Here is a 27,203-nt window from a genome sequence, read left to right as displayed (position 1 = left end):
TACTATTTGTGATGTTAATTGAGTATATAGTACTTGTCATAGTATAATTTAGTTAGTATGCCAAAAGTTCGCAGATGTCGTATTAAATTCACCAAAATATGACGTAAACACGCAGTACGTTAGGGCCCATAATGCAATTCTTCTGAAAATGGGCGTGGCTTCACATCGTTTTCAGATTTGAAGAAAATGGCGGAAAATATTCAGCCGAAGTCCAACGAGAGCAGATAAAAATTCATTGTTTTAACTAATTATGACAAATGTTAAGAAAAAGTTGAGCAATGTAATAAAGTAATGACTTTTCAAATAAGTTACCGTACACATTATTTTGTCTGACAATTTGTTAGTATGTTATTACAGCAGTATGTACCGGTATGGTAACTAACTACCTAACGTTAGTTGGCTACTTGTACATCAAACTTGCCAGTATATGAACTATATTCTATCTAACTAACTACCCAACGTTTATTGACTTGATTATTCCCGTCATTCTTAGCTTAGCTAAATGGTATAGTCGTTTGCTTTCTCAATGCACATTCGGGTGCTTTCATAAATCCTCTCTGGCTCTCAACTCCGATTTCAGAGCTCTCTCGTCTGAGTACCAGAGAGCAGAATAATGAATTTACTAGCGCTCAACACCCGTTGAATATGTCCAGGTGTCAGTAAACGGAGGCAAAAAGAACAAATAAGCGTAATTTAAATGTTTTTACAGCAGTACAGTTAGTCACTCTGGATAACATGAAAACTGCCTAACCAGCTCTGATAGGGCGAGTAAAATGGTAAGAGTCTCATTTGTAACTGGAAGTAGCTAGCAAGCTACGGTCAGAACGGTCAAATCAACTCCTCGGCCGGAGCGGCCAGTGGCTCCGAGAGCGAAACGGGCTGAATTTATAAACGGACAATCTGACAACGCTCTGAATTTATGAAGCACTGTGGTATTCAAGATTTGAATTTAAAAACACACCCGTAGTTGTAAAATGTCTAACTAGTAATGTGTTATGCTAACTAGCTAGCAAGAGGTTGCATAGCAACAGCACAAACTTCCGGTAGACAGGAGAAGAGAGCTCAACTGATACAGTTCGGTTACAGTATACTACAATGAACTAATAGTATGTAGTATATACTCATTAAGTATGTAGTTACAGTATACTACAATTAACTAATAGTATGTAGTATATACTCATTAAGTATGTAGTATACAGTATGTTAGTATGGGTATTCAAACACAGCTATTCGCCTTTTTTCAATTTATTTTCAATGCCATTACATTAAAGGCGAAACATACCTACATTCCATAATATTTATGAATTGTTTGAAACCTTTGTTTTAAACCCTTCTCAAAGTTTCTGCCTTGCCGGATTTGTGTATATATATATATATTTTTTTTTTAATAAAACACTACTTGACTTTCCTTGTATTTATGGCAGTGTAGTTCCCTTATTAAGGGTCTGTCAACTTTGGTATAACATACTATGAGGAGTCGCGACTTCGGTTGAAGGATCTAAAATCAAACCTGAAAAGGCCAATGAAGTCTGCGCCTGGCTGGAAGCCCCGGCTTCCACAGGGGATGAGCGTTAGGCTCGGATTCATTCCTTCAATTATTCCGCTCTTCACCTCGGTGTGAACAGGAACAATTCATGCGACTAAAACATACAATTGGAACACGAGACTGTTTTACTTTGCGCCAACTAAACTGACTCTTAGTGGTAAAGCGTGATCACCCTGGACTTTGTGTGGTTCTCATAGTTTCCTAATCAAAAACAATGTCCTGGCTTTAACAATGAGTAAGATTGCTAAAAATGAGACCGAGACAATGAAAGTTCAGACCGATTTATATTCACACATTTAGACATTGGCCAAAATAATAACAATTGTAAAAATCAATAACTAATTCATTGATTGTCACAGAAACACCAAACTAGATATGATTTATTATATAAATGTCTAGCATACTTTTACAACCTTTGTTTTGAATAAAAATTACAGTTTTGATTTTATAGAAATACAAAATCTATAAAATGCCATTTAAAAGCGGTAAAAATCAATAACTAATTCACCGTTTGTCACAGAGAAATGTATAATTAAAAGTTAATTTGTGGAATTTTTTTCCTTTATGTGTTTGAGCCAATCAGTTGTGTTGTAACAAGGTAGGCTTTTCTCACGTACTAGTAGGCTTATATTGAAGATATGGCAAATAGGAGTGGCAATGTCGTGCGCTATTATCCTCAGTCATTTTCCATCCAAGTTGTCAGACCCCGGTGGCCTGAAAAAGAAAAGGACAACCTCACACTCTAGGAGCTCAGATGCAATAATTTAATAACCTGATACCAACATTTTCACAGACAAGCTGTCTTCATCAGGGTATAATGACAAACACTGCGGGTAACAGGTTTATATTGTGTCAAAGGACACACACAAATGTCTGTAATCATGTCTGAGTGTGGCCTGATATCAGATATAAATAGATAGTGTAAAAACATAAATGGATAGCATACAGTCATAGATACAATTTGGCTACATAGACCTCCAAACATTTACAATGAATAGCAATATTACAATAATGGCTACGTTGAGACCGACGGGAGCATGGCTCTTTAAATTAAAGATACAGCCTCTTGTTCTTAACAATACATTGTCGAAGTCACTCCCTCTCCCTAGGGAGGGTGACGTGTTCGATGCCGATATAATGTAGGGACGAAATCAAGGGGTTCGCTTCCAAAAAGTGGGTCGAAACTGGATATATACGTTTTACCACAAGGACAAGTTATAAGATAAATAACTGCCTTAGTGGTGCACATGATAACACCTTTGATTGGGATCTGTTTCCCTGTTTGGGGGTGTTTGAAGGATCTACATTTACAAGTGCCATTGCATTGAGCACAGCCATTACATTTGTAGTTTCCATCCGGGAGAGGTGCAAATAGACGTTGTGCAGGAGTATTTGGGGGTGGTAAATCAGAGTTTAGTGAGAATGCAAGAATCCTTGGTTTTTGCGAGACTGTCCTTGAAAGAGATAATTTCTTGATTTTTGTACCCCCTCTCCTCTGTCAAATTGTTTTTTGCAAATGATTTTGATTCAAGAGTGAGACTCTCCTTTAGAGTCTATGTCATTAGGTCTATGTTGTTGTTAGGTGAAGTTATGGGTCCTACAGTAGGTCTATGTTGTTGTTAGGTGAAGTTATGGGTCCTACAGTAGGTGTGTGTTACTGTTAGGATTTCCCGGTAGTTATCGATGTTACTACTAATGTGAAAACAAGACTAAATATGACTATTGTTGCTCACTTGACTGTATTAAGACAATTGTCAAATAATTTAACAGACGTCAATTGTTGTACAACTTCATGGGTTTGCTCTGGGCATCACCTTTTACCTCAAATTAACAGTGGATTTCTGCTGTTGTGGGACTTTAACCATCTGTCTGACTTTGTCGTTCACACAGGAGAGAGATGTGACTATCCTGGGTCCTCTGGGGAGTCTCAACAACATCATGATGCTGAAGAGGCAGAGAAGAGTCTCTCCACATCAGAACACCTCAAGAAACAACAGCAGAGACCCACATTGAATAATCCTTACTGCTGCTCTGACTGTGAGAAGACCTGCAAATCTAAATCAGAACTTGATATACACCGGAGAATCCACACAGGAGAAAAGCCGTACCATTGCTCTCATTGTGGAATGAGTTTCTCTAGATCATATTCATTGAAAACACACCTGCTAATTCACACAGGAGAGAAATCTTATAGCTGTAGTCAATGTGGGAAGTTTTACTACATCTTCCAATCTGACTAAACATCAGAAAACACACACAACAGAGAAACCTTATAGCTGTGATCAATGTGGGAAGAGTTATGTTACATCTAGCTTTCTGACTTTACACCAGACAACACACACAGGAGAGAATCCATTTAGCTGTACTCAATGTGGGAATAGTTTAACTACATCTATCTCTCTGAAGGTACACAAGAGAACACACACAGGGGAGAAACCATGTAGCTGTACTCAATGTACATGTGTGGTCCCGTGTGGCTCAGTTGGTAGAGCATGGCGCTTGCAACGCCAGGGTTGTGGGTTCATTCCCCACGGGGGGACCAGGATGAATATGTATGAACTTTCCAATTTGTAAGTCGCTCTGGATAAGAGCGTCTGCTAAATGACTTAAATGTAAATGTAATGTGGGAAGAGTTTTACTCGGTCAAGCTCCCTGGTAATGCACCAGAGAATACACACTGAAGAGAAACCATATAGCTGTAATCAATGTGGGAAGAGTTTTACTCAGCCAAATGGACTGATATTACACCAGCGGACACACACACAGGAGAGAAATCGTGTAGTTGTACTCAATGTGGGAAGAGTTTAATTCAGGCAAGCTGCCTGAAAGTACACCTGAGAACGCACACAGGAGAGAAATCTTAACACTGCTCTGACTTCGAAAAAGTTTTGTTAGCTTCAGTGATTTAAAATCGCACCAGAGAATACACACAGGAGAGAACTGTTGGAGCTGTGATCAATGTGTCAAGAGATACTTTGATAAAAGATCTTTGATCAAACATCAGAAAATACATAGATGAAGGATTTGTTTTAATGTCACAATGTAGAATGTTTTAACATTGTTGTAGGAGTATTTTAATGATGTCATAATGTAGAATGTTTTAACATTGTAGTAGGAGTATTTTAATAATGTTATTTGTCACATACATATGTTATTGCGGGTGTAGCGAAATGCTTGTGTTCCTAGCTCCAACAGTGCAGTAATATCTAACAATTTCACAACAAATACCTAATACACACAATACACACAAATCTACACACAAATCTAAGTAATGGAATTAGAATATATACATATATGGACGAGCGATGTCAGAGCAGCATAGACAGATACAGTAGAATAGGATAGAATACAGTATATACATATGAGATGAGTAATGCATAGACTAAGATACAGTAGGATAGAATACAGTATATACATATGAGATGAGTAATACATAGACTAAGATACAGTAGAATAGGATAGAATACAGTATATACATATGAGATGAGTAATGCCAGATATGTAAACATTATTAAAGTGACTAGTGTTCCATTCCTTAAAGTGGCCAATGATTTCAAGTCTGTGTATGTAGGCAGCAGCCTCTCTGTGTTAGTGATGGCTATTTAACAGTCTGATGGCCTTGAGTTTGAAAAACAGCTTCTGTCTCGGTCCCAGCTTTGATGCACTTGTACTGACCTCGCCTTCTGTATGATAATGGGGTGAACAGGCAGTGGCTTGGGTAATAACAAAGAACAAATGTGTGTGCCTGAGGGGAAATTCACTTTCATACAGCCAAATGGGGTGAGAAATTACACCAATATCAGTGGACAATTTGCACTAATGTTAATAAACATGGATGATGGAACATATTCCCGTTTGCTGACGTGATGAACCGCTAAGGGGACATAAATATTTACTATCTAAACCGTGTGTGACCTCTCACCTATCTGGCTGTACAAGTGTTCTTCCTAACCAGTCCCTCAACAGCTCTCTGACTGAGCTCCACCCTCACTGGGTCTTCAGAGGAGAGGAAGGCTGAGGAGAGATGGAAGGATGAATAGATCAGTCATTCAATAAAGTGTAGAGCTGCTGTCTGACAAAATCACTATTTTAGTAGTTCATTAAAGTAAATAAGGCTTTATGACTGCTGAATACCAACTATCAATCACTTAGATCATGTATTTGCAGGTAGAGATACATCCTTGGGACGTTCCTAGCCGGTTGAAGTTGACATTTAAAATGGTTAAGGTTAGGGTTTAAGGTTAGGGTTTAGGGTAGGGATGTCCCAAGGATTCCAGATAGCATTGACCATCGTGACTTCTTCTGTCTCTTTTACATAGCAGGTGTAAAAGAAACACAGACAAGACAAGTAGGCACGCAATGGATTATGGTCATTACGTTTTAAGCGCTAAACTATGTTGAACATTGGCCTATTGTAAACTACAACTCTATTACATCACACAGTTCAGGCTGGATCTGATTTATCTCTCGAGAAACTACAACTCCCTACTACATCACACAGTTCAGGCTGGGTCTCGTTCTCCAAACACATGTTTTATTTTTCTCAATTAAATGATGTCACAATGCAGAATGTTTTAACTATTAGCCTTGTATTTTAATGATGTCACAATGTCGAATGTTTTTCTTATTTCACCTTTATTTAACCAGGTAGGCAAGTTGAGAACAAGTTCTCATTTACAACTGTGACCTGGCCAAGATAAAGCAAAGCAGTGCGACACAACAACACATAGTTACACATGGGATTAATAAAAGTACAGTCGATAACACAATAGAAAAATCTATATACAGTGTGTGCAAATGTAGTAAGATTAGGGAGGTAAGGCAATAAATAGGCCATAGTGGCGAAATAATTACAATTTAGCATTAACACTGGGGTGATAGATGTGCAGAAGATGATGTGCAAGTAGAGATACTGGGGTGCAAAGGAGCAACAAAAATAAATAACAATATGGGGATGAGGTAGTTGGGTGGGCTATTTATAGATGGGCTGTGTACAGGTGCAATGATCGGTAAGCTGCTCTGATAGCTGATACTTAAAGTTAGTGAAGGAGCTATAAGTCTCCAGCTTCAGTGATTTTTGCAATTCGTTCCAGTCATTGGCAGCAGAGAACTGGAAGGAGAGGCAGCCAAAGGAGGAGTTGGCTTTGGGGATGACCAGTGAAATATACCTGCTGGAGTGCGTGCTACGGGTGGGTGCTGCTACAGTGACCAGTGAGCTGAGATAAGGCGGGGCTTTACCTAGCAGAGACTTATAGATGACCTGGAGCCAGTGGGTTTGACGACGAATATGAAGCGAGGGCCAGCCAACGAGAGCATACAGGTCGAAGTGGTGGGTAGTATATGGGGCTTTGGTGACAAAATGGATGGCCCTGTGATAAACTGCATCCAATTTCCTGAGTAGAGTGTTGGAGGCTATTTTGTAAATGACAATGCCGACGTCAAGGATCGGCAGAAAAGTCAGTTTTACGAGGGTATGTTTGGCAGCATGAGTGAAGGATTCTTTGTTGCGAAATTGGACGCCGATTCTAGATTTCATTTTGGATTGGAGATGCTTAATGTGAGTCTGGAAGGAGAGTTTACAGTCTAAGCCGACACCTAGGTATTTGTAGTTGTCCACATATTCTAAGTCAGAACCGTCCAGAGTAGTGATGCTGGACGGGCGGGCAGGTTGAAGAGCATGCATTTAGTTGGAGGCCACGGAAGGAGAGTTGTATGGCATTGAAGCTTGTCTGGAGGTTAGTTAACACAGTGTCCAAAGAAGGCCAGATGTATACAGAATGGTATCGTCTGCGTAGAGGTGGATCAGAGAATCACCAGCAGTAAGAGCAACATCATTGATGTATACAGAGAAAAGAGTCGGCCCGAGAATTGAACAATGTGGCATCCCCATAGAGACTGCCAGAGGTCCGGACAACAGGCCCTCCGATTTGACACACTGAACTCTATCAGAGAAGTAGTTGGTGAACCAGGTGAGGCAGTCATTTGAGAAACCAAGGCTGTTGAGTCTGCCGATAAGAATGTGGTGATTGACAGAGTCGAAAGCCTTGGCCAGGTCAATGAATACAGCTGCACAGCATTGTTTCTTATCGATGGCGGTTATGATATCGTTTAGGACCTTGAGCGTGGCTGAGGTGCACCCATGACCAGCTCGGGAAACCAGATTGCATAGCGGAGAAGCGGAGAAGGTACGGTGAGATTCAAAATGGTCGGTGATCTGTTTGTTAACTTGGCTTTCAAAGACCTTAAAAAGGCAGGGTAGGATATTTATGGGTCTGTAGCAGTTTGGGTCTAGAGTGTCTCCCGCTTTGAAGAGAGGGATGACCACAGCAGCTTTCCAATCTTTGGGAAACTCAGATGATACGAAAGAGAGGTTGCGAAATAGGGGTTGCAACAATTTCGGCTGATCATTTTAGAAAGAGAGGGTCCAGATTGTCTAGCAGCTCTTTCAGAACATCAGCTATCTGGATTTGGGTGAAGGAGAAATGGGGGAGGCTTGGGCAAGTTGCTGTGGGGGGGTGCAGGGCTGTTGACCAGGGTAGTGGTGGCCAGGTGGAAAGCATGGCCAGCCGTAGAAAAATGCTTATTGAAATTCTCAATTATTGTGGATTTATCGGTGGTGACAGTGTTTCCTAGCCTCAGTGCAGTGGGCAGCTGGGAGGAGGTGCTCTTATTCTCCATGGACTTTACAGTGTCCCAGAACTTTTTGGAGTTTGCGCTGCAGGATGCAAATTTCTGTTTGAAAAAGCTAGCCTTTACTTTCCTAACTGCCTGTGTATATTTGTTCCTAACTTCCCTGAAAAGTGGCATATCGCGGGGGCTATTCGATGCTAATGCAGTACGCCACAGAATGTTTTTCGCTGGCCAAGAGCAGTCAGATCTGGAGTGAACCACGGGCTAAACCTGTTCCTAGTTCAATTTTTTTTTAACGGGGCATGCTTATTTAAGATTGTGAGGAAAGCACTTTTAAATAATAACCAGGCATCTTATACTGACAGAATGAGGTCAACATCCTTCCAGGATACTCGTGCCAGGTTCATTAGAAAGGCCTGCTCGCTGAAGTGTTTTAGGGAGCGTTTGACAGTGATGAGGGGTGGTCGTTTGACCGCATACCCATTACGGACGCAAGCAATGAGGCAGTGATCGCTGAGATCCTGGTTGAAGACAGCAGAGGTGTATTTAGAGGGCAGGTTGGTTAGGATGATATAAGGGTGCCTGTGTTTACGGATTTAGGGTTGTACCTGGTAGGTTCATTGATAATTTGTGTGAGATTGAGGGCATCAAGCTTAGATTGTAGGATGGCCGGGGTGTTAAGGATTTCCCAGTTTAGGTCACCTAACAGCACGAGGTCTTAAGATAGATGGGTGGCAATCAATTCACATATGGTGTCCAGGGCACAGCTGGGGGCAGAAGGTGGTCTATGGCAAGCGGCAACGGTGAGAGACTTGTTTCTGGAAAGGTGGATTTTTAAAAGTAGAAGCTCAAATTGTTTGGGCACAGACCTGGATAGCAAGACAGAACTCTGCAGGCTATCTCTGCAGTAGATTGCATCTCCAAAGGGGGTTTGGCAGTTCTATCTTGTCAAAAAATGTTATAGTTAGGGATGGAAATTTCAGGGGTTTTGGTGGCCTTCCTAAGCCAGGATTCTGGGTTGGCAGAGTGTGCTAAAGCAGTGATTAAAACAAACTTAGGGAGGAGGCTTCCAATGTTAACATGCATGAATCCAAGGCTTTTTCTTTTACAGAAGTCAACAAATGAGAACGCCTGGGGAATGGGAGTGATGCTGGAGGATGTAGGGTCTGGATTAACCTCTACATCACCAGAGGAGCAGAGGAGGAGTAGGATAAGGGTACGGCTAAAGGCTATAAGAACTGGTCGTCTAGTACGTTCGGAAAAGAGAGTAGAAGGAGCAGATTTCTGTGCGCGGTAGAATAGATTCAATGCATAATGTACAGACAAAGGTATGGTAGGATGTGAATACAATGGCGGTAAACCTAGGCATTGAGTGATGATGAGAGAGGTATTGTCTCTAGAGACATCAATTAAACCAGGTGAGGTCACCGCATGTGTGGGAGGTGGGACAAGAGGGTTAGCTGAGGCATATTGTGCAGGGCTGGAGGCTCTACAGTGAAATAAGACAATAATCACTAACCAAAACAGCAATGGACAAGGCATATTGATGCTAGGGAGAGGCATGCGTAGCCGAGTGATCATAGGGTTTAATGAGTAGCTGGACGGGCTGGAGACACGGTGATTCAGACAGCTAGCGGGCCGGGGCTAGCAGGCAAGCAGATGGGCCTTAGAGGGACGTCGCGACAGAAGAAGTCTGTTGTAGCCCCTTCGTGCGGTTACGTCGGCAGATCAGTCATGATGGATCAGCAGGGCTCCGTGTAGTAAAAGGGTCCAGGCCAATTGGCAGAATAGGTATAGTAGCCAAAGAAATTGTCTGATGGACCTCTTTCAGCTAACAGTCCGGTATGCTCTAGATAAGCTAGCGGGCCGCGGCTAGCAGGCTAGCAGATAAGCATTCAGGGGACGTCGCGACGTAGGGGCCTGTTGAAAACCCCCCTCGGGCGGATTACGTCGGTAGTCCAGTCGTGATGGATCGGCGGGGCTCCGTGTCGTCAATAAAATGGGTCCAGGCCAATTGGCAAAATAAGTATTGTAGCCCAAGGAGTGACTGATGGACCTCTTAGCTCCAGGCTAATTGGTGCTTGCTGTGGGACAGGGACGTTAGCCAGGAGAAGCCAATCAGGATAGCAGCTAGCTAGCTGCGATGATCCAGGTGAAAAGGTTCAGAGCTTGTGGTAGGAATCCGGAGATATGGAGAAAGCGAGTCCGATAAGCTCTGGGTTGAATCACGCTGTGCAGTCTGGCAGGAGTTGTCCAGGCTAAAGGTTAGCTGATGACCGCTAGCAGTGGCTAGTTGACCACTAGCTAGTAGCTAGTTAGCTGGCTAGCTTCTGTTGGGGGTTCTGGTTCTAAAATAAAGAAAATAGCAGATCCATACCACATTGGATGAGGCGGGTTGCAGGAGACTATGTTGAAGTTGAGGTTAAGAAAAATATAAAAAATATATGCGAAGAAAAAAGAAAGATATATATAAAGATATATACACGGGACACGACAAGACCAAGACAAAAGACGCCTGACTGCAACGCCATCTTCGAATTAGCCATGTAGATGGATATATTGAACATACTAGGTCTATACTGCTCCTACATGGTGTAACAATACATCATGTAGATGTATATAATGAACAGACTAGGTCTATACTGCTCCTACATGGTGTAACAATACATCATGTAGATGTATACTACCGTTCAAAAGTTTGGGGTCACTTAGAAATGTCCTTGTTTTTGAAAGAAAAGCAATTTCTTTGTAAACAGTGTGCGGGCCTTCTTGTTCTTTAATGAAGCTTTTGTAAACAGTGTACTGGCTTTCTTGTTCTTTAACTACAATGCTTTTGTAAACAGTGTTTTTGCATGCAGCAATTCAACCATGAAGGCCTAATTCACAGTTTCCTCTGAACAGTTGATGTTGAGATGGGTCTGTTACTTGAACTCTGTGAAGCATTTATTTGGGCTGCAATCTGAGGTGCAGTTAACTCTAATGAACGTATCTTCTGCAGCAGAGGTAACTCTGGGTCTTCCTTTCCGGTGGCAATCCTCATGAGAGCCACCCATACCTTGTCACAACACAATGGATTGGCTCAAATGCATTAAGAAGGAAAGAAAAAACACAAATTAACATTTCACTAGGCACACCTGTTAATTGAAATGAATTCCAGGTGGCTACCTCATGAAACCGGTTGAGAGAATGCCAAGAGTGTGCAAAGCTGTCTCATAAAGGCAAAGGGTGACTGCTTTGAAGAATATCAAATATAAAATATATTTTGATTTGTTTAACCCTTTTTTGGTTACTACATGATTACATATGTGTTATTTCATACGTTTGATGTCTTCACTGTTATTCTACAATGTAGAAAATAGTAAAAATAAAGTAAAACCCTTGAATGAGTAGGTGTGTCCAAACCTTTGACTGGTACTGTATGTAAATGTGATATTTCAGTTGTTGTTTATGTTACATTTGAAACATTTATAAAAACCTGTTTTTGCTTTGTCATTATGGGGTATTGTGATGTCATTATGGGCTATTGTGTGTAGATTGAGGGTAAAATATTGATTTAATTCATTTTAGAATCACATAGCAAAATGTGGAAAAAGTGAACATTCCAAATGCACTGTATATATAGTGGCAGTACTCAGTGACATCACTTCCTGAAACAGGAGGTACAAATATATAACATAGGTTCACAATATCAACATTCAATGTATCAAAATATACAGTGGGGAGAACAAGTATTTATATTTATATACTTATGTCATGCAAATTAATTACTCAAAAATCATACAATGTGATTTTCTGGATTTTTGTTTTAGATTCCGTCTCTCACAGTTGAAGTGTACCTATGATAAAAATGACAGACCTCTACATGCTTTGTAAGTAGGAAAACCTGCAAAATTGGCAGTGTGTCAAATACTTGTGCACCCCACTGTATGACCAAGCTGGAAGTGGAAACGCCAGCCCAGCCACAATCCTAGAGGTTCACTGATGATCAACCTCCTCCTTCACATCTGACTCCTGATGATCAACCTCCTCCTTCACATCTGACTCCCGATGATCAACCTCCTCCTTCACATCTGACTCCTGATGATCAACCTCCTCCTTCACATCTGACTCCCGATGATCAACCTCCTCCTTCACATCTGACTCCTGATGATCAACCTCCTCCTTCACATCTGACTCCTGATGATCAACCTCCTCCTTCACATCTGACTCCTGATGATCAACCTCCTCCTTCACATCTGACTCCAGTGATCAATCCAGAGAGTCTTCTTTTTTGGGGAATCACGATGGACGACGTCATCCAATAGGCCGTCATCACCACCACCGCCCACAAGTTAATTGTCATTCAGGTTATCAATGGGAAGAGCATTAGCAATATGTCCTGTCTGGTAACTTGTCTCGTTCAATGGATTTACATTGGCAGGTGCAAAGGGGGAACCCCATTGAAAAAACTCAGTCGATCGCAAACTGCGGAAACACTTTTGGAAGTCTTTAACTGCATCAAAGTCTGTGGCCTGTGATGTTGGGACAAATGATAGTCCCTTATTATACAAGAGACAAAATTCATCAATTCTACAGCACAATGCCAGATTCATGTCTTAAGTGTAAAATTAACAATGACTCAATAATCAATGCTTTCTGGGAATGTTATAACGTCCAAAAAGTTATGGGGGGAGTTAGAAAGTTGGCAGTCAGAAGTACAGTTATACAATGTAAAATTACTTTTAATCCGTCTGTCTGCATATTTCAAAACATGGCATTTGAGGGTGCAGTGAGATACCCCTGGACGTACCTTTCTCGTCAATCATCTTAAATATTATACATAATTAAAACCTGGAAATCAACCAATCCTCTGTTGTTATTTCAAAAGAAAGGTAAAATGCTTTATTATCTAAATGTTGGAAGTCAGTGGGCAATGGAGAGAAATTAAATGGTGCTGATGCGGGCACTGGAGATGGGGGTGTGTTCTAGTGGGTCTGGGCAGGTGTGATGTAGTTAATGGAGATGGGGATGTGTTCTAGTGGGTCTGGACAGGTGTGATGTAGTTAATGTAGATGGAGGTGTGTTCTAGTGGGTCTGGGCAGGTGTGATGTAGTTAATGGAGATGGGGGCATGTTCTAGTGGGTCTGGACAGGTGTGATGTAGTTAACGGAGATGGAGGTGTGTTCTAGTGGGTCTGGGCAGGTGTGATGTAGTTAATGGAGATGGGGATGTGTTCTAGTGGGTCTGGGCAGGTGTGATGTAGTTAACGGAGATGGAGGTGTGTTCTAGTGGGTCTGGGCAGGTGTGATGTAGCTAATGGAGATGGGGGTGTGTTCTAGTTGGTCTGGGCAGGTGTGATGTAGTTAATGGCGATGTGGTGTGTTCTAGTGGGTCTGGGCAGGTATGATGTAGTTAATGGAGATGGAGGTGTGTTCTGGTGGGCCTGGGCAGATGTGATGTAGTTAATGTTTGTATGATATTGTTGTTTGTATGTGTATGTTTTGTATTGTTTATAAAATATTTAAAAAAAAATAAAAAAAATTCCAATGCAAAGTAACACATCACAGTTCTATTTTTGTTGTTATTACATTAAACCAATCAGAATTCAGAAGAATGCCAAAGTCAGGTGTGATGTAACATGTAACCTATGATGTAAACTACAACAGAAATAACTTCAAATGTATCCCTTTAAATTAAATCAATCGTTTGCGCTCATGACTTGAGTTATTAAAGTAAACCACAGTTTTGAAAATACATAACGCCATCAAACCAAAAATCAAAGAATGTTAGCTATATGCAGTTATCTTAGCCAGCCAGCTAACATTAGCTATTTAGCCAACTAGCTATGGTCAGCGAGCTGGAGCCCAACTACCGGAGACCAGTTAGAACCCAACTAAGAGTTTGCAGATCAAAAGAGCAGAAACATACATAATGATGGCAGGGAAAAGCCCCGACATCCAAAATAGATAGATTCCAGATGTCAGTCAGCTAGCGCACTAGCAGTAAGCCAAGGTTGTTAAAGTTACAAAACTCCCATAGTCTAATTCACAGAGAACATGCTCAGAAGTAGTGATGGGTAAACAAAGCTTCCTGAAGCATTGATGCTTTCCAGCCAATTGTGTCAAAAATAGGTTCATTACTCAAGGCTTTGAGCGAAACAGAATTTAGAACAGCCAAATTATTATAGATGACGTCCCACACACCGTAGCGCTTGCGCAGCGTAGCCTTCATGTCTTCTACTACACCACTGGCCTTGATCGAGAGCATCAAAACCATGTTGCATTGTGGGTAAATTGACTGGCTGACTGATTCCTAAATAATAATGAGTAGTTATTTATGATGTATAGTGATTTGTAGATCAGTCAGTTGGCAGTCACCTGCAGTGTCGAACAAGCCCTGATTGGTTTGGTATTGAAATGAACGAAATGAAGCTTCAGACGTCATTGATGACGTGCTGCTGATAAAGTGATACAGGCATCGGCACACTACTTTGAATGATTGTTTAGTGATTAGGACGCATGGCTCGTAGCTCCGGTATCAAAAGTAACATCAAATCAAATCAAATGTATTTATATAGCCCTTCGTACATCAGCTGATATCTCAAAGTGCTGTACAGAAACCCAGCCTACAACCTCAAACAGCAAGCAAAGCAGGTGTAGAAGCACGGTGGCTAGGAAAAACTCCCTAGAAAGGCCAAAACCTAGGAAGAAACCTAGAGAGGAACCAGGCTATGAGGGGTGGCCAGTCCTCTTCTGGCTGTGCCGGGTGGAGATTATAACAGAACATGGCCAAGATGTTCAAATGTTCATAAATGACCAGCATGGTCAAATAATAATAATCACAGTAGTTATCGAGGGTGTAGCAAGTCAGCACCTCAGGAGTAAATGTCAGTTGGCTTTTCATAGCCGATCAGAAAAGTTGACAAAACAAAAAGTTCCAAGCAGGTTGATTTTCTCTTTTGAGAAAATCAAGAAGGCACCAGAGGCACCACGGCAAGAAGGCACCAGAGTCTTCCGTGCTAACAGGTTCCCACTAGATAACACAATCACACAGTTAATGAAAAGCATGAGGTGAAGCTTGAGCTAGATATCAGCCTAGCATGACCTTCCTAGATATCGACCTAGTGTGACCTTCCTGGTCCCGTCCCTCAAGTCAGTGAGTCAACACAGGAAGGAGCAATGAATGGATAGTTCATTTATTTCCAAAGCTGCAATGATGGGACACACACAGTAAGGATGAATGATCAGTAGTGACGGGATATAAATAGCACTCACACAGCATTTCTCCATAAATCTGCCCTGTAATATAGTAACAAAAAAACGATTGAAATGTCTATCAAAGTCATTGTGATCGTATAGTGGATTTAACAATTCCTAATAATTCCTAATTGACTATAATAAAATGAACACATTGTTTCCATGTGTCTCATATTCACTACATCAGAATAAACTGTCATCCGTTTTAGTATCAAAATATATCAAATTAACCTGGAAAATGACTCAATGTCCCCCTCTGGTGGCCAAGAAGTATAATACACCTAAGCTAACAAAACCGGGCTAATACATTTGCTGGTGTTCATGAGTTATAAAACATATACTTTACACATTTGTCATAAATTACCTGCATTGATGAGACACAGTGTGGATGAAGGATCAGTAGTCGACAGGATAAAAATAGCACTCCTAAAGACAATGCATTTTCCAGTTAGCTACCATCTTGAAAGAGGGAACTTTAGCATAAAACCCACATGGAAAACTGAGATTTGGCAAATAACATACAAAGAGAGGCTTATTTGACGCCAAACCAACAACAGTAGTTACTAAAACTTAAATTGCTAATGTATGATTTAAATGGTGGATTTTATGATGTAATGTCAACTTTATACATTTCTATCCCAGGGCCACTCAATTTTCAAATTCTCCAAAAATCTGTTTTGGATTACCCAGAATCCCACACCTTTATCACTGAGTGTATTACACTGGGTGTAATGTAAACAACATGAGCAACGGTCTAAGGTACTGCATCTCAGTGCTAGAGGCGTCACTACAGACCCTGGTTCAAATCCAGGCTGTATCATAACAGGCTGTCATTGGGAGTCCCATAGGGCAGCGCACAATTGGCCCAGCATCTCCTGGGTTGGGGTTTGGCCGTCAATGTAAATAATAATTTGTTCTTAACTGACTTGCCTAGTTAAATAAAGGTTAAATATATTTAAAAAAAAATGTAACTTCATTACACCGTTACACTGGCATACAAACTCGGTAGCACAGAGTTTGTATGCCATATGACGTTAAAAATACTGCATTGTGGGTAGTATAGAAGACTTCGCAAAATAAGTTAATAAATATGTAATAACGCAAAAACATAACTGTTTGTACTTATAGGAAACCATATCGTGATAACAACTACGTTAGTAAGTTTTTAACCACACTGTGTTGTTACACTGGTGAGTAAAAACTCAAGCTCCCTACAGTTTAACTTTTTGTCTGAAAATTAAATATACATTTTACTCAACTACGTTACCCACTCCAGTCAACAGATGACGAAATGCGATTTTAAGGCAATGCTGCTAGTGTGACGTATAATCTAGTGGACGGAACGCTTCTTTCAACAGCAGCAACAGTTAGTCAGACACCTCCGTAGCTTGCTAGACAAAATAGCTGAACCAATAAAGCTCTTTAGACGCGTTCGTGTATATTAGCCACTGTGTTTTAAATCCAGATCTGTCGTGTAACGTAGTTAGTTATCCGTTTTAATATCATATTTACGGTTGTTGTTATTAGTCAGCTAGCGGGCTGGTTAAGTTAGCATTAGCCTAGCTATCTAACATTCCCGACCATGAGCTCACTGAGCTACTCTCCTGTTAAAGAAGAGGCGGTCTGCTGGACGGAGAAAGAGGGACTGTGGCTGAACGTTGTCGTGAAAGAGGAAGAGGAGGATGTCACAATACAAAAACAAGTAGAGGGTGAGGCTGTTACAGTGAAAGAAGAAGAGAAAGACGTTTCAGTGAAAGAAGAGGAAGACGCGTTCAGAGTGAAAGAGGAGGATGTTACAGTAAAAGATGAGGAGGCAGAGAAAGAGGAGGATGCAGTTTTTGGAGTGAAAGAGGAGAAGGGGGAGATGACTGTCACATTGGAAGAAGAAGAGGATGAAGAGGAGGAAACTGAATATCTGGGCTCGGTTTCCCAAAGGCATGTTAAGGCAACCAATGGTTCTAATGATGAACGTGCCCTGATTAACACTAGTAAGTACTGTCTTAAAAACAGAGGTACAAACTCTGCAGTTGTTGAATTGATGTTTGGTGTTAAAGGGGAAATATGCAATTACTACATTCCATATTTGGACTTTTAAATTATTTATTTATAGCCATTGATTCTTGAAGAATATAACACATGCCTCATGAGCTTAGTTCAACTTAGTTCAACCCCATCAGAACCCCAAATAAGCTTTTTTTACTCAAATGTTTAGAAACAATGTAAACCAACAATGTATATCCTCAACATGGTTAAAACTATAATGTTGATATCATGGATGGTCAGTCCTTGCATCCGTAGGTCTGTCTATGCATTTGAAAGTAGTTACATTTCTCCAATCCCATCCATCTTCCACCACCTAAACAGTGGTGGAATGACAGCCTTGTTATTGTTTGAACTGCAGATTGGTTGATTTGATTTTGTGGCTTTTTTGAAGGGGCAACCTAGGATTTAAACAGCAACAAAATTGCTGCCCAGAGACTTGGTTTGGTAAACAGCTGAGGGATGGGGGCTGGAGAAATGTAACCACTCAAATTCATAGAGAAAGCTATTGTAGCAACCGTAACCCAAAACCTAGCGACCTTGTCAAGAAGTAAAGACATCTTGGCGTAACAGTTATAAGGTGTTGGCTTGTCAGTCGCTGGACCCATGTTTGCGTCCAGCTCAGGGGCTCCCCCTGAATTGACTACACTATAAATACAAGGACTAGCCATCCATAAGGTCAAAATGATAGTTTTAACCATATGTCGAGGCTATACAGTACTTGTTTCTCAAACAGTGGCGTTATACAAGCTTATGATTGGTTTCCGGTGGGGTAATACAGTTGAAACATTTGAGGCATTTATAAGTTATATTCTTCAAGAATCAATGGTTATATAGTAAATGGGTCTTTCTATAACTGCCAGTGTAGATTTCCTGTGGGGGTCAAATTGTTAGAGCTGTTGATAAGTCATTAGCTGTGTTAGAATACTCATACTAACCGTACTATTTGTGATGTTAATTGAGTATATAGTATGCTTATTGGTCATAGTATGATGTAGTTAGTATGCCAGAAGATCCCGGAAGTCGTACTAAATTCGCCAGAATATGACGTAAACACGCAGTACGTTAGAGCCCATAATGCAATTGTTCAGGAAATGGGCGTGGCTTCACATTGTTTTCAGATTTGAAGGAAATGGCAGAAAATATTCAGCCGAAGTCCAACGAGAGCCGATACAAATTCATTGTTTTAACTAATTATGACAAATGTTAAGAAAATGTTGAGCAATGTAATAAAGTAATGACTTTTCAAATAAGTTACCTTACACGTTATTTTGGCTGACAATTTGTTAGCATGTTATTACAGCAGTATGTACCGGTATGTTAACTAGCTACCTAACGTTAGTTGGCTACGTATACATCAAACTTGCCAGTATATGAACTATATTCTATCTAACTAACTACCCAACGTTTATTGACTTGATTATTCCCGTCATTCTTAGCTAAATGGTATAGTCGTTTGCTTTCTCAATGGACATTCGGGTGCTTTCATAAATCCTCTCTGGCTCTCAACTCCGATTTCAGAGCTCTCTCTTCTGAGTACCAGAGAGCAGAATAATGAATTTACTAGCGCTCAACACCGGTTGTATATGACCAGGTGTCAGTAAACGGATGCAAAAAGAACAAATAAGCGTAATTTAAATGTTTTTACAGCAGTACAGTTAGTCACTCTGGATAACATGAAAACTGCCTAACCAGCTCTGACAGGGCGAGTAAAATGGTAAGAGTCTCATTTGTGTCTGGAAGTAGCTAGCAAGCTGAGGTCAGAACGGTCAAATCAACCCAACTCCTCGGCCGGAGCGGCCAGTGGCTGAGAGAGCGAAACGGGCTGAATTTACAAACGGACAATCTGACAACGCTCTGAATTTATGAAGCACTCTGGTAGTCAAGATTGAATTTAAAAACACAACCCGAAGTCGTAAAATGTCTAACGAGTAATGCGTTATGCTAACTAGCTAGCAAGAGGTTGCATAGCAACAGCACAAACTTCCGGTAGACAGGAGAAGAGCGCTCAACTGAAAGGATACGGTTCGGTTACAGTACACTACAATAAACTAATAGTATGTAGTATATACTCATTAAGTATGTAGTTACAGTATACTACAATTAACTAATAGTATGTAGTATATACACTGCTCAAAAAAATAAAGGGAACACTTAAACAACACAATGTAACTCCAAGTCAATCACACTTCTGTGAAATCAAACTGTCCACTTAGGAAGCAACACTGATTGACAATACATTTCACCTGCTGTTGTGCGAATGGAATAGACAAAAGGTGGAAATTATAGGCAATTAGCAAGACACCCCCAAAAAAGGAGTGATTCTGCAGGTGGTGACCACAGACCACTTCTCAGTTCCTATGCTTCCTGGCTGATGTTTTGGTCACTTTTGAATGCTGGCGGTGCTCTCACTCTAGTGGTAGCATGAGACGGAGTCTACAACCCACACAAGTGGCTCAGGTACTGCAGTTCATCCAGGATGGCACATCAATGCGAGCTGTGGCAAAAAGGTTTGCTGTGTCTGTCAGCGTAGTGTCCAGAGCATGGAGGCGCTACCAGGAGACAGGCCAGTACATCAGGAGACGTGGAGGAGGCCGTAGGAGGGCAACAACCCAGAAGCAGGACCGCTACCTCCGCCTTTGTGCAAGGAGGTGCACTGCCAGCGCCCTGCAAAATGACCTCCAGCAGGCCACAAATGTGCATGTGTCTGCTCAAACGGTCAGAAACAGACTCCATGAGGGTGGTATGAGGGCCCGACGTCCACAGGTGGGGGTTGTGCTTACAGCCCAACACCGTGCAGGACGTTTGGCATTTGCCAGAGAACACCAAGATTGGCAAATTCGCCACTGGCGCCCTGTGCTCTTCACAGATGATAGCAGGTTCACACTGAGCACATGAGCACATGTGACAGACGTGACAGAGTCTGGAGACGCCGTGGAGAACGTTCTGCTGCCTGCAACATCCTCCAGCATGACCGGTTTGGCGATGGGTCAGTCATGGTGTGGGGTGGCATTTCTTTGTGGGGCCGCACAGCCCTCCATGTGCTCGCCAGAGGTAGCCTGACTGCCATTAGGTACCGAGATGAGATCCTCAGACCCCTTGTGAGACCATATGCTGACACATGCACATTTGTGGCCTGCTGGAGGTCATTTTGCAGGGCTCTGGCAGTGCACCTCCTTGCACAAAGGCGGAGGTAGCGGTCCTGCTGCTGGGTTGTTGCCCTCCTACGGCCTCCTCCACGTCTCCTGATGTACTGGCCTGTCTCCTGGTAGCGCCTCCATGCTCTGGACACTACGCTGACAGACACAGCAAACCTTTTTGCCACAGCTCGCATTGATGTGCTATCCTGGATGAACTGCACTACCTGAGCCACTTGTGTGGGTTGTAGACTCCGTCTCATGATACCACTAGAGTGAGAGCACCGCCAGCATTCAAAAGTGACCAAAACATCAGCCAGGAAGCATCGGAACTGAGAAGTGGTCTGTGGTCAACACCTGCAGAATCACTCCTTTTTTGGGGGTGTCTTGCTAATTGCCTATAATTTCCACCTTTTGTCTATTCCATTTGCACAACAGCATGTGAAATGTATTGTCAATCAGTGTTGCTTCCTAAGTGGACAGTTTGATTTCACAGAAGTGTGATTGACTTGGAGTTACATTGTGTTGTTTGAGTGTTCCCTTTATTTTTTTGAGCAGTGTACTTAATGAGTATACAGTATGTTAGTATGGGTATTCAAACACAGCTATTGTATAATATTCTAATCAGCATTTATTTTTAATGCCATTACATTAAAGGCGAAACTTACCTACATTCAATAACATTTATAAATTGTTTGAAACCTTTGTCTTAAACCCTTCTCAAAGATAGAGCCTTGACGGATTTGTGAAAATGTTTTAATCATAAAACACTACTTGACTTTCCTTGTATTTATGGCAGTGTAGTTCCCTTAAGGGTCACTCAACTTTGGTACAACATACTATGAGGAGTCGCGACTTCGGTTGAAGGATCTAAAATCACACCTGAAAAGGCCAATGAAAGTCCCGCCTTCCACAGGTTGCTCTTCACCTCGGTGTGAACAGGAACAATTCATGCTACTAAAACAGACAATTGGAACACGAGACTGTTTTACTTTGCGCCAACTAAACTGACCCTTAGTGGTAGAGCGTGATCACCCCCTGGACTTTGTGTGGTTCTCATAGTTTCCTAATCACAAACAATGTCCTGGCTTTAGCAATGAGTAAGATGGCTAAAAATGAGACCGAGACAATGAAAGTTCAGACCGAGGTAAAGTTGGATTTATATTCACACATTCTGACATTGGCCAAAAGCCATTTAAAATTGTATAAATAAATAACTAATTCACTGTTTGTCACAGAAAAATAAGTAATTAAAAGTTAATTAGTGGAATTTCTTTCCTTAATGCGTTTGAGCCAATCAGTTGTGTTGTAACAAGGTAGGGTTTTCTCACTTTCTAGTAGGCTTATATTGAAGATATGGCAAATAGGAGTGGCAATGTCGTGCGCTATTATCCTCAGTCATTTTCCATCCAAGTTGTCAGACCCCGGTGGCCTGAAAAAGAAAAGGACAACCTCACACTCTAGGAGCTCAGATGCAATAATTTAATAACCTGATACCAACATTTTCACAGACAAGCTGTCTTCATCAGGGTATAATGACAAACACTGTGGGTAACTGGTTTATATTGTGTGAAAGGACACACACAAATGTCTGTAATCATGTCTGAGTGTGGCCTGATATCATTGGTTAATTTACAGATATAAGTAGAACGTGTAAAAACATAAATGGATAGCATACGGTCGTAGATACAATTTGGCTCCATAGACCTACAAACATTTTACAATGAATAGCAATATTACAATAATGGCTACGTTGAGACCGACGGGAGCAAGGCTCTTTAAATTAAAGATCCAGGCAGCCTCTTGTTTTTAACAATAAATTGTCGAGGTCACCCCCTCTCCTAGGGAGGGTGACGTGTTCGATGCCGATATAATGTAGGGACGAAATCAAGGGGTTCGCTTCCAAAAAGTGGGTCGAAACTGGATATATATACGTTTTACCACAAGGACAAGTCATAAGATAAATAACTGCCTTAGTGGTGCACATGATAACACCTTTGATTGGGATCTGTTTCCCTGTTTGGGGGTGTTTGAAGGATCTACATTTACAAGTGCCATTGCATTGAGCACAGCCATTACATTTGTAGTTTCCATCCGGGAGAGGTGCAAATAGACGTTGTGCAGGAGTATTTGGGGGTGGTAAATCAGAGTTTAGTGAGAATGCAAGAATGCTTGGTTTTTGCGAGACTGTCCTTGAAACAGATCATTTCTTGATTTTTGTACCCCCTCTCCTCTGTCAAATTGTTTTTTGCAAATTATTTTGATTCAAGAGTGAGACTCTCCTTTAGAGTCTTTGTTATTAGGTCTATGTTGTTGTTAGGTGAAGTTATGGGTCCTACAGTAGGTCTATGTTATTGTTAGGTGAAGTTATGGGTCCTACAGTAGGTCTATGTTGTTAGGTGAGGTTATGGGTCCTACAGTAGGTCTATGTTGTTGTTAGGTGAAGTTATGGGTCCTTCAGTAGGTCTATGTTGTTGTTAGGTGAAGTTATGGGTCCTTCAGTAGGTCTATTATGTTGTTAGGTGAAGTTATGGGTCCTACAGTAGGTCTATGTTGTTAGGTGAGGTTATGGGTCCTACAGTAGGTCTATGTTGTTGTTAGGTGAAGTTATGGGTCCTTCAGTCGGTCTATGTTGTTGTTAGGTGAAGTTATGGGTCCTACAGTAGGTCTATGTTGTTGTTAGGTGAAGTTATGGGTCCTACAGTAGGTGTGTGTTACTGTTAGGATCTTCAAGTAGTTATCGATGTTACTACTAATGTGAAAACAAGACAGAATATGAGTATTGTTGCTCGCTTGACTGTATTAAGACAATTGTCAAATAATTTAACAGATGTCAATTATTGTACAACTTCATGGGTTTGCTCTGGGCATCACCTTTTACCTCAAATTAACAGTGGATTTCTGCTGTTGTGGGACTTTAACCATCTGTCTGACTTTGTCGTTCACACAGGAGAGAGATGTGACTATCCTGGGTCCTCGGGGGAGTCTCAACAACATCATGATGCTGAAGATGCAGAGAAGAGTCTCTCCAGATCAGAACACCTCAAGAAACACCATCAGAGACCTACATTGAATAATCCTTACTGCTGCTCTGACTGTGAGAAGACCTGCAAATCTAAATCAGAACTTGAAATACACCGGAGAATCCACACAGGAGAAAAGCCGTACCATTGCTCTCATTGTGGAATGAGTTTCTCTAGATCATATTCATTGAAAACGCACCTGCTAATTCACACAGGAGAGAAATCTTATAGCTGTACTCAATGTGGGAAGAGTTTTACTACATCTTCCAATCTGACTAAACATCAGAAAACACACACAACAGAGAAACCTTATAGCTGTGATCAATGTGGGAAGAGTTATGTTACATCTAGCTATCTGACTTTACACCAGAGAACACACACTGGAGATAAATCTTATAGCTGTGATCAATGTGGGAGGAGTTATGTTACATCTAGCTCTCTGACAGTACACCAGAGAACACACACAGGAGAGAAACCATTTAGCTGTACTCAATGTGGGAAGAGTTTTACTACATCTAGCTCTCTGAAGGTACACAAGAGAACACACACAGGAGAGAAACCATGTACCTGTACTCAATGTGGGAAGAGTTTTACTCGGTCAAGCTCCCTGGTAATGCACCAGAGAATACACACAGGAGAGAAACCATATAGCTGTAATCAATGTGGGAAGCGTTTTACTCAGCCAAATGGACTGATATTACACCAGCGGACACACACAGGAGAGAAACCATATAGTTGTACTCAATGTGGGAAGAGTTTTATTCAGGCAAGCTGCCTGAAAGTACACCTGAGAACGCACACAGGAGAGAAATCTTAACACTGCTCTGACTGCAAAAAAGTTTTGTTAGCTTAAGTGATTTAAAATATCACCGGAGAATAGACACAGGAGAGAAACCTTATAGCTGTGATCAATGTGGGCAGAGTTGTACTACATCTAGCCATCTAATTGTACACCAGAGAACACACACAGGAGACTTTGATAAAAGATCTCTGATCAAACATCAGAAAATACATAGCTGAAGGATTTGTTTTAATAATGTCACAATGTAGAACCGTAAACGTTTGTCCCCTGTTCTATTGATTTCAACATGGTATGGATATTAGCCTCAGGGGGAAAATCCATGCTCTGAAATGAAAGAGTACTATTCATGTGATTTAACAAAAAGTGACTAACAAAAAAAGAGTTACACTTACCGAGTTGGTGACCTACTTGAATCAAAATGCAGCACTTCAAAATGTAGCGATCTGTTTTCTACAAAGGTTCCTCTAACACATTATTCCCAGATTTCGTGTGGTTTTTGAGCTGTTAGTTAACAGGACGTGCAATCTCATCTTCCCCTTTTTCGCGCAATTGATTTCAACATGATATAGGTGAGTGATGACAAATACAGTGGGGCAAAAAAGTATTTAGTCAGCCACCAATTGTGCAAGTTCTCCCACTTAAAAAGATGAGAGAGGCCTGTAATTTTCATCATAGGTACACTTCAACTATGACAGACAAAATGAAATCACATTGTAGGATTTTTAATGAATTTATTTGCAAATTATGGTGGAAAATAAGTATTTGGTCAATAACAAAAGTTTATCTCAATACTTTGTTATATACCCTTTGTTGGCAATGACAGAGGTCAAACGTTTTCTGTAAGTCTTCACAAGGTTTTCACACACTGTTGCTGGTATTTTGGCCCATTCCTCCATGCAGATCTCCTCTAGAGCAGTGATGTTTTGGGGCTGTTGCTGGGCAACACAGACTTTCAACTCCCTCCAAAGATTTTCTATGGGGTTGAGATCTGGAGACTGGCTAGGCCACTCCAGGACCTTGAAATGCTTCTTACGAAGCCACTCCTTCGTTGCCCGGGTGGTGTGTTTGGGATCATTGTCATGCTGAAAGACCCAGCCACGTTTCATCCAATGCCCTTGCTGATGGAAGGAGGTTTTCACTCAAAATCTCACGATACATGGCCCCATTCATTCTTTCCTTTACACAGATCAGTCGTCCTGGTCCCTTTGCAGAAAAACAGCCCCAAAGCGGGATGATTCCACCCCCATGCTTCACAGTAGGTATGGTGTTCTTTGGATGCAACTCAGCATTCTTTGTCCTGCAAACACGACGACTTGATCTTTTACCACAAAGTTCTATTTTGGTTTCATCTGACCATATGACATTCTCCCAATCTTCTTCTGGATCATCCAAATGCTCTCTAGCAAACGGGCCTGGACATGTACTGGCTTAAGCAGGGGGACACGTCTCGCACTGCAGGATTTGAGTCCCTGGCGGCGTAGTGTGTTACTGATGGTAGGCTTTGTTACTTTGGTCCCAGCTCTCTGCAGGTCATTCACTAGGTCCCCCCGTGTGGTTCTGGGATTTTTGCGATCAATTTGACCCCACGGGGTGAGATCTTGCGTGGAGCCCCAGATCGAGGGAGATTATCAGTGGTCTTGTATGTCTTCCATTTCCTAATAATTGCTCCCACAGTTGATTTCTTCAAACCAAGCTGCTTACCTATTGCAGATTCAGTCTTCCCAGCTTGGTGCAGGTCTACAATTTTGTTTCTGGTGTCCTTTGACAGCTCTTTGGTCTTGGCCATAGTGGAGTTTGGAGTGTGACTGTTTGAGGTTGTGGACAGGTGTCTTTTATACTGATAACAAGTTCAAACAGGTGCCATTAATACAGGTAACGAGTGGAGGACAGAGGAGCCTCTTAAAGAAGAAGTTACAGGTCTGTGAGAGCCAGAAATCTTGCTTGTTTGTAGGTGACCAAATACTTATTTTCCACCATAATTTGCAAATAAATTCATTAAAAATCCTACAATGTGATTTTCTGGATTTTTTTTCTCATTTTGTCTGTCATAGTTGAAGTGTACCTATGATGAAAATTACAGGCCTCTCATCTTTTTAAGTGGGAGAACTTGCACAATTGGTGGCTGACTAAATACTTTTTTGCCCCACTGTAAGTGTTGCATTCCTTTGTTTAGCGACCCCTACATTTAATTGCATCACTCCAAAATGTAGCGGACTGTCTTCTGCAGGTTGGCCTCTAACCAGTGAGGTAAAAGATATTTCCCATTTCCATGTGTTTTTTTAGTTGTGTTATTTTCAACAGCACGTACAACCTGATTTCCCCCCTAATTGATAACAGTGATTTATTGCTACTTGTCTTTATGATCGTTTTTTTTCCAATTACTTGAAAACCACTTAATTTCAACGTACTTGCAGCCTATACACATGGATGCAGTATAATAAATTGGTCTATAATCATTTTTATTAACAGTCTTACATCAGTCCAGTATTTCTTTACAACATCCAAGTGCTAATTGTCTTTATTCCATTACTGAAGAAGCAGGACTGAAATCACCTCATATTTCAAACATCCAGCATGACAAAAGATACATTTTTTGTTATTCCATGCCTCACCATTAAGTTAATTATTGCCAACACATATTAACAAAGGGGTGTACATTTGGTTTTGATATTTCAAATTCATAAATCATGTAACATTTAGTAATCATAATTATTTATGCAATTAACTGACAATTTTTGGGTACTATTATATTGATGTTGTTGCCCTGCTTTTAGAAGATCAGGGTTCATT

At 41.2% G+C, this 27,203-nt stretch overlaps 1 protein-coding gene across 1 annotated transcript; it reads left to right on the top strand.

The window, feature by feature from the left end:
• Positions 1-16,520: 16,520 nt before the first annotated feature.
• Positions 16,521-25,438, top strand: LOC139542029 (zinc finger protein 180-like). Its single transcript, XM_071347003.1, has 2 exons — positions 16,521-17,399; positions 23,539-25,438. Exons 1-2 carry the CDS (start codon positions 16,994-16,996, stop codon positions 24,426-24,428), a joined length of 1,296 nt encoding a protein of 431 aa, XP_071203104.1. The 5' UTR covers positions 16,521-16,993; the 3' UTR covers positions 24,429-25,438.
• The last annotated feature ends 1,765 nt before the right edge of the window (positions 25,439-27,203 follow it).

This window comes from Salvelinus alpinus, chromosome 17, assembly GCF_045679555.1.
Source record: "Salvelinus alpinus chromosome 17, SLU_Salpinus.1, whole genome shotgun sequence".
Taxonomy (NCBI): domain Eukaryota; kingdom Metazoa; phylum Chordata; class Actinopteri; order Salmoniformes; family Salmonidae; genus Salvelinus; species Salvelinus alpinus.
Note: the sequence above shows the minus strand (reverse complement) of the source record. Positions and strands in the feature narration are given on the sequence as shown.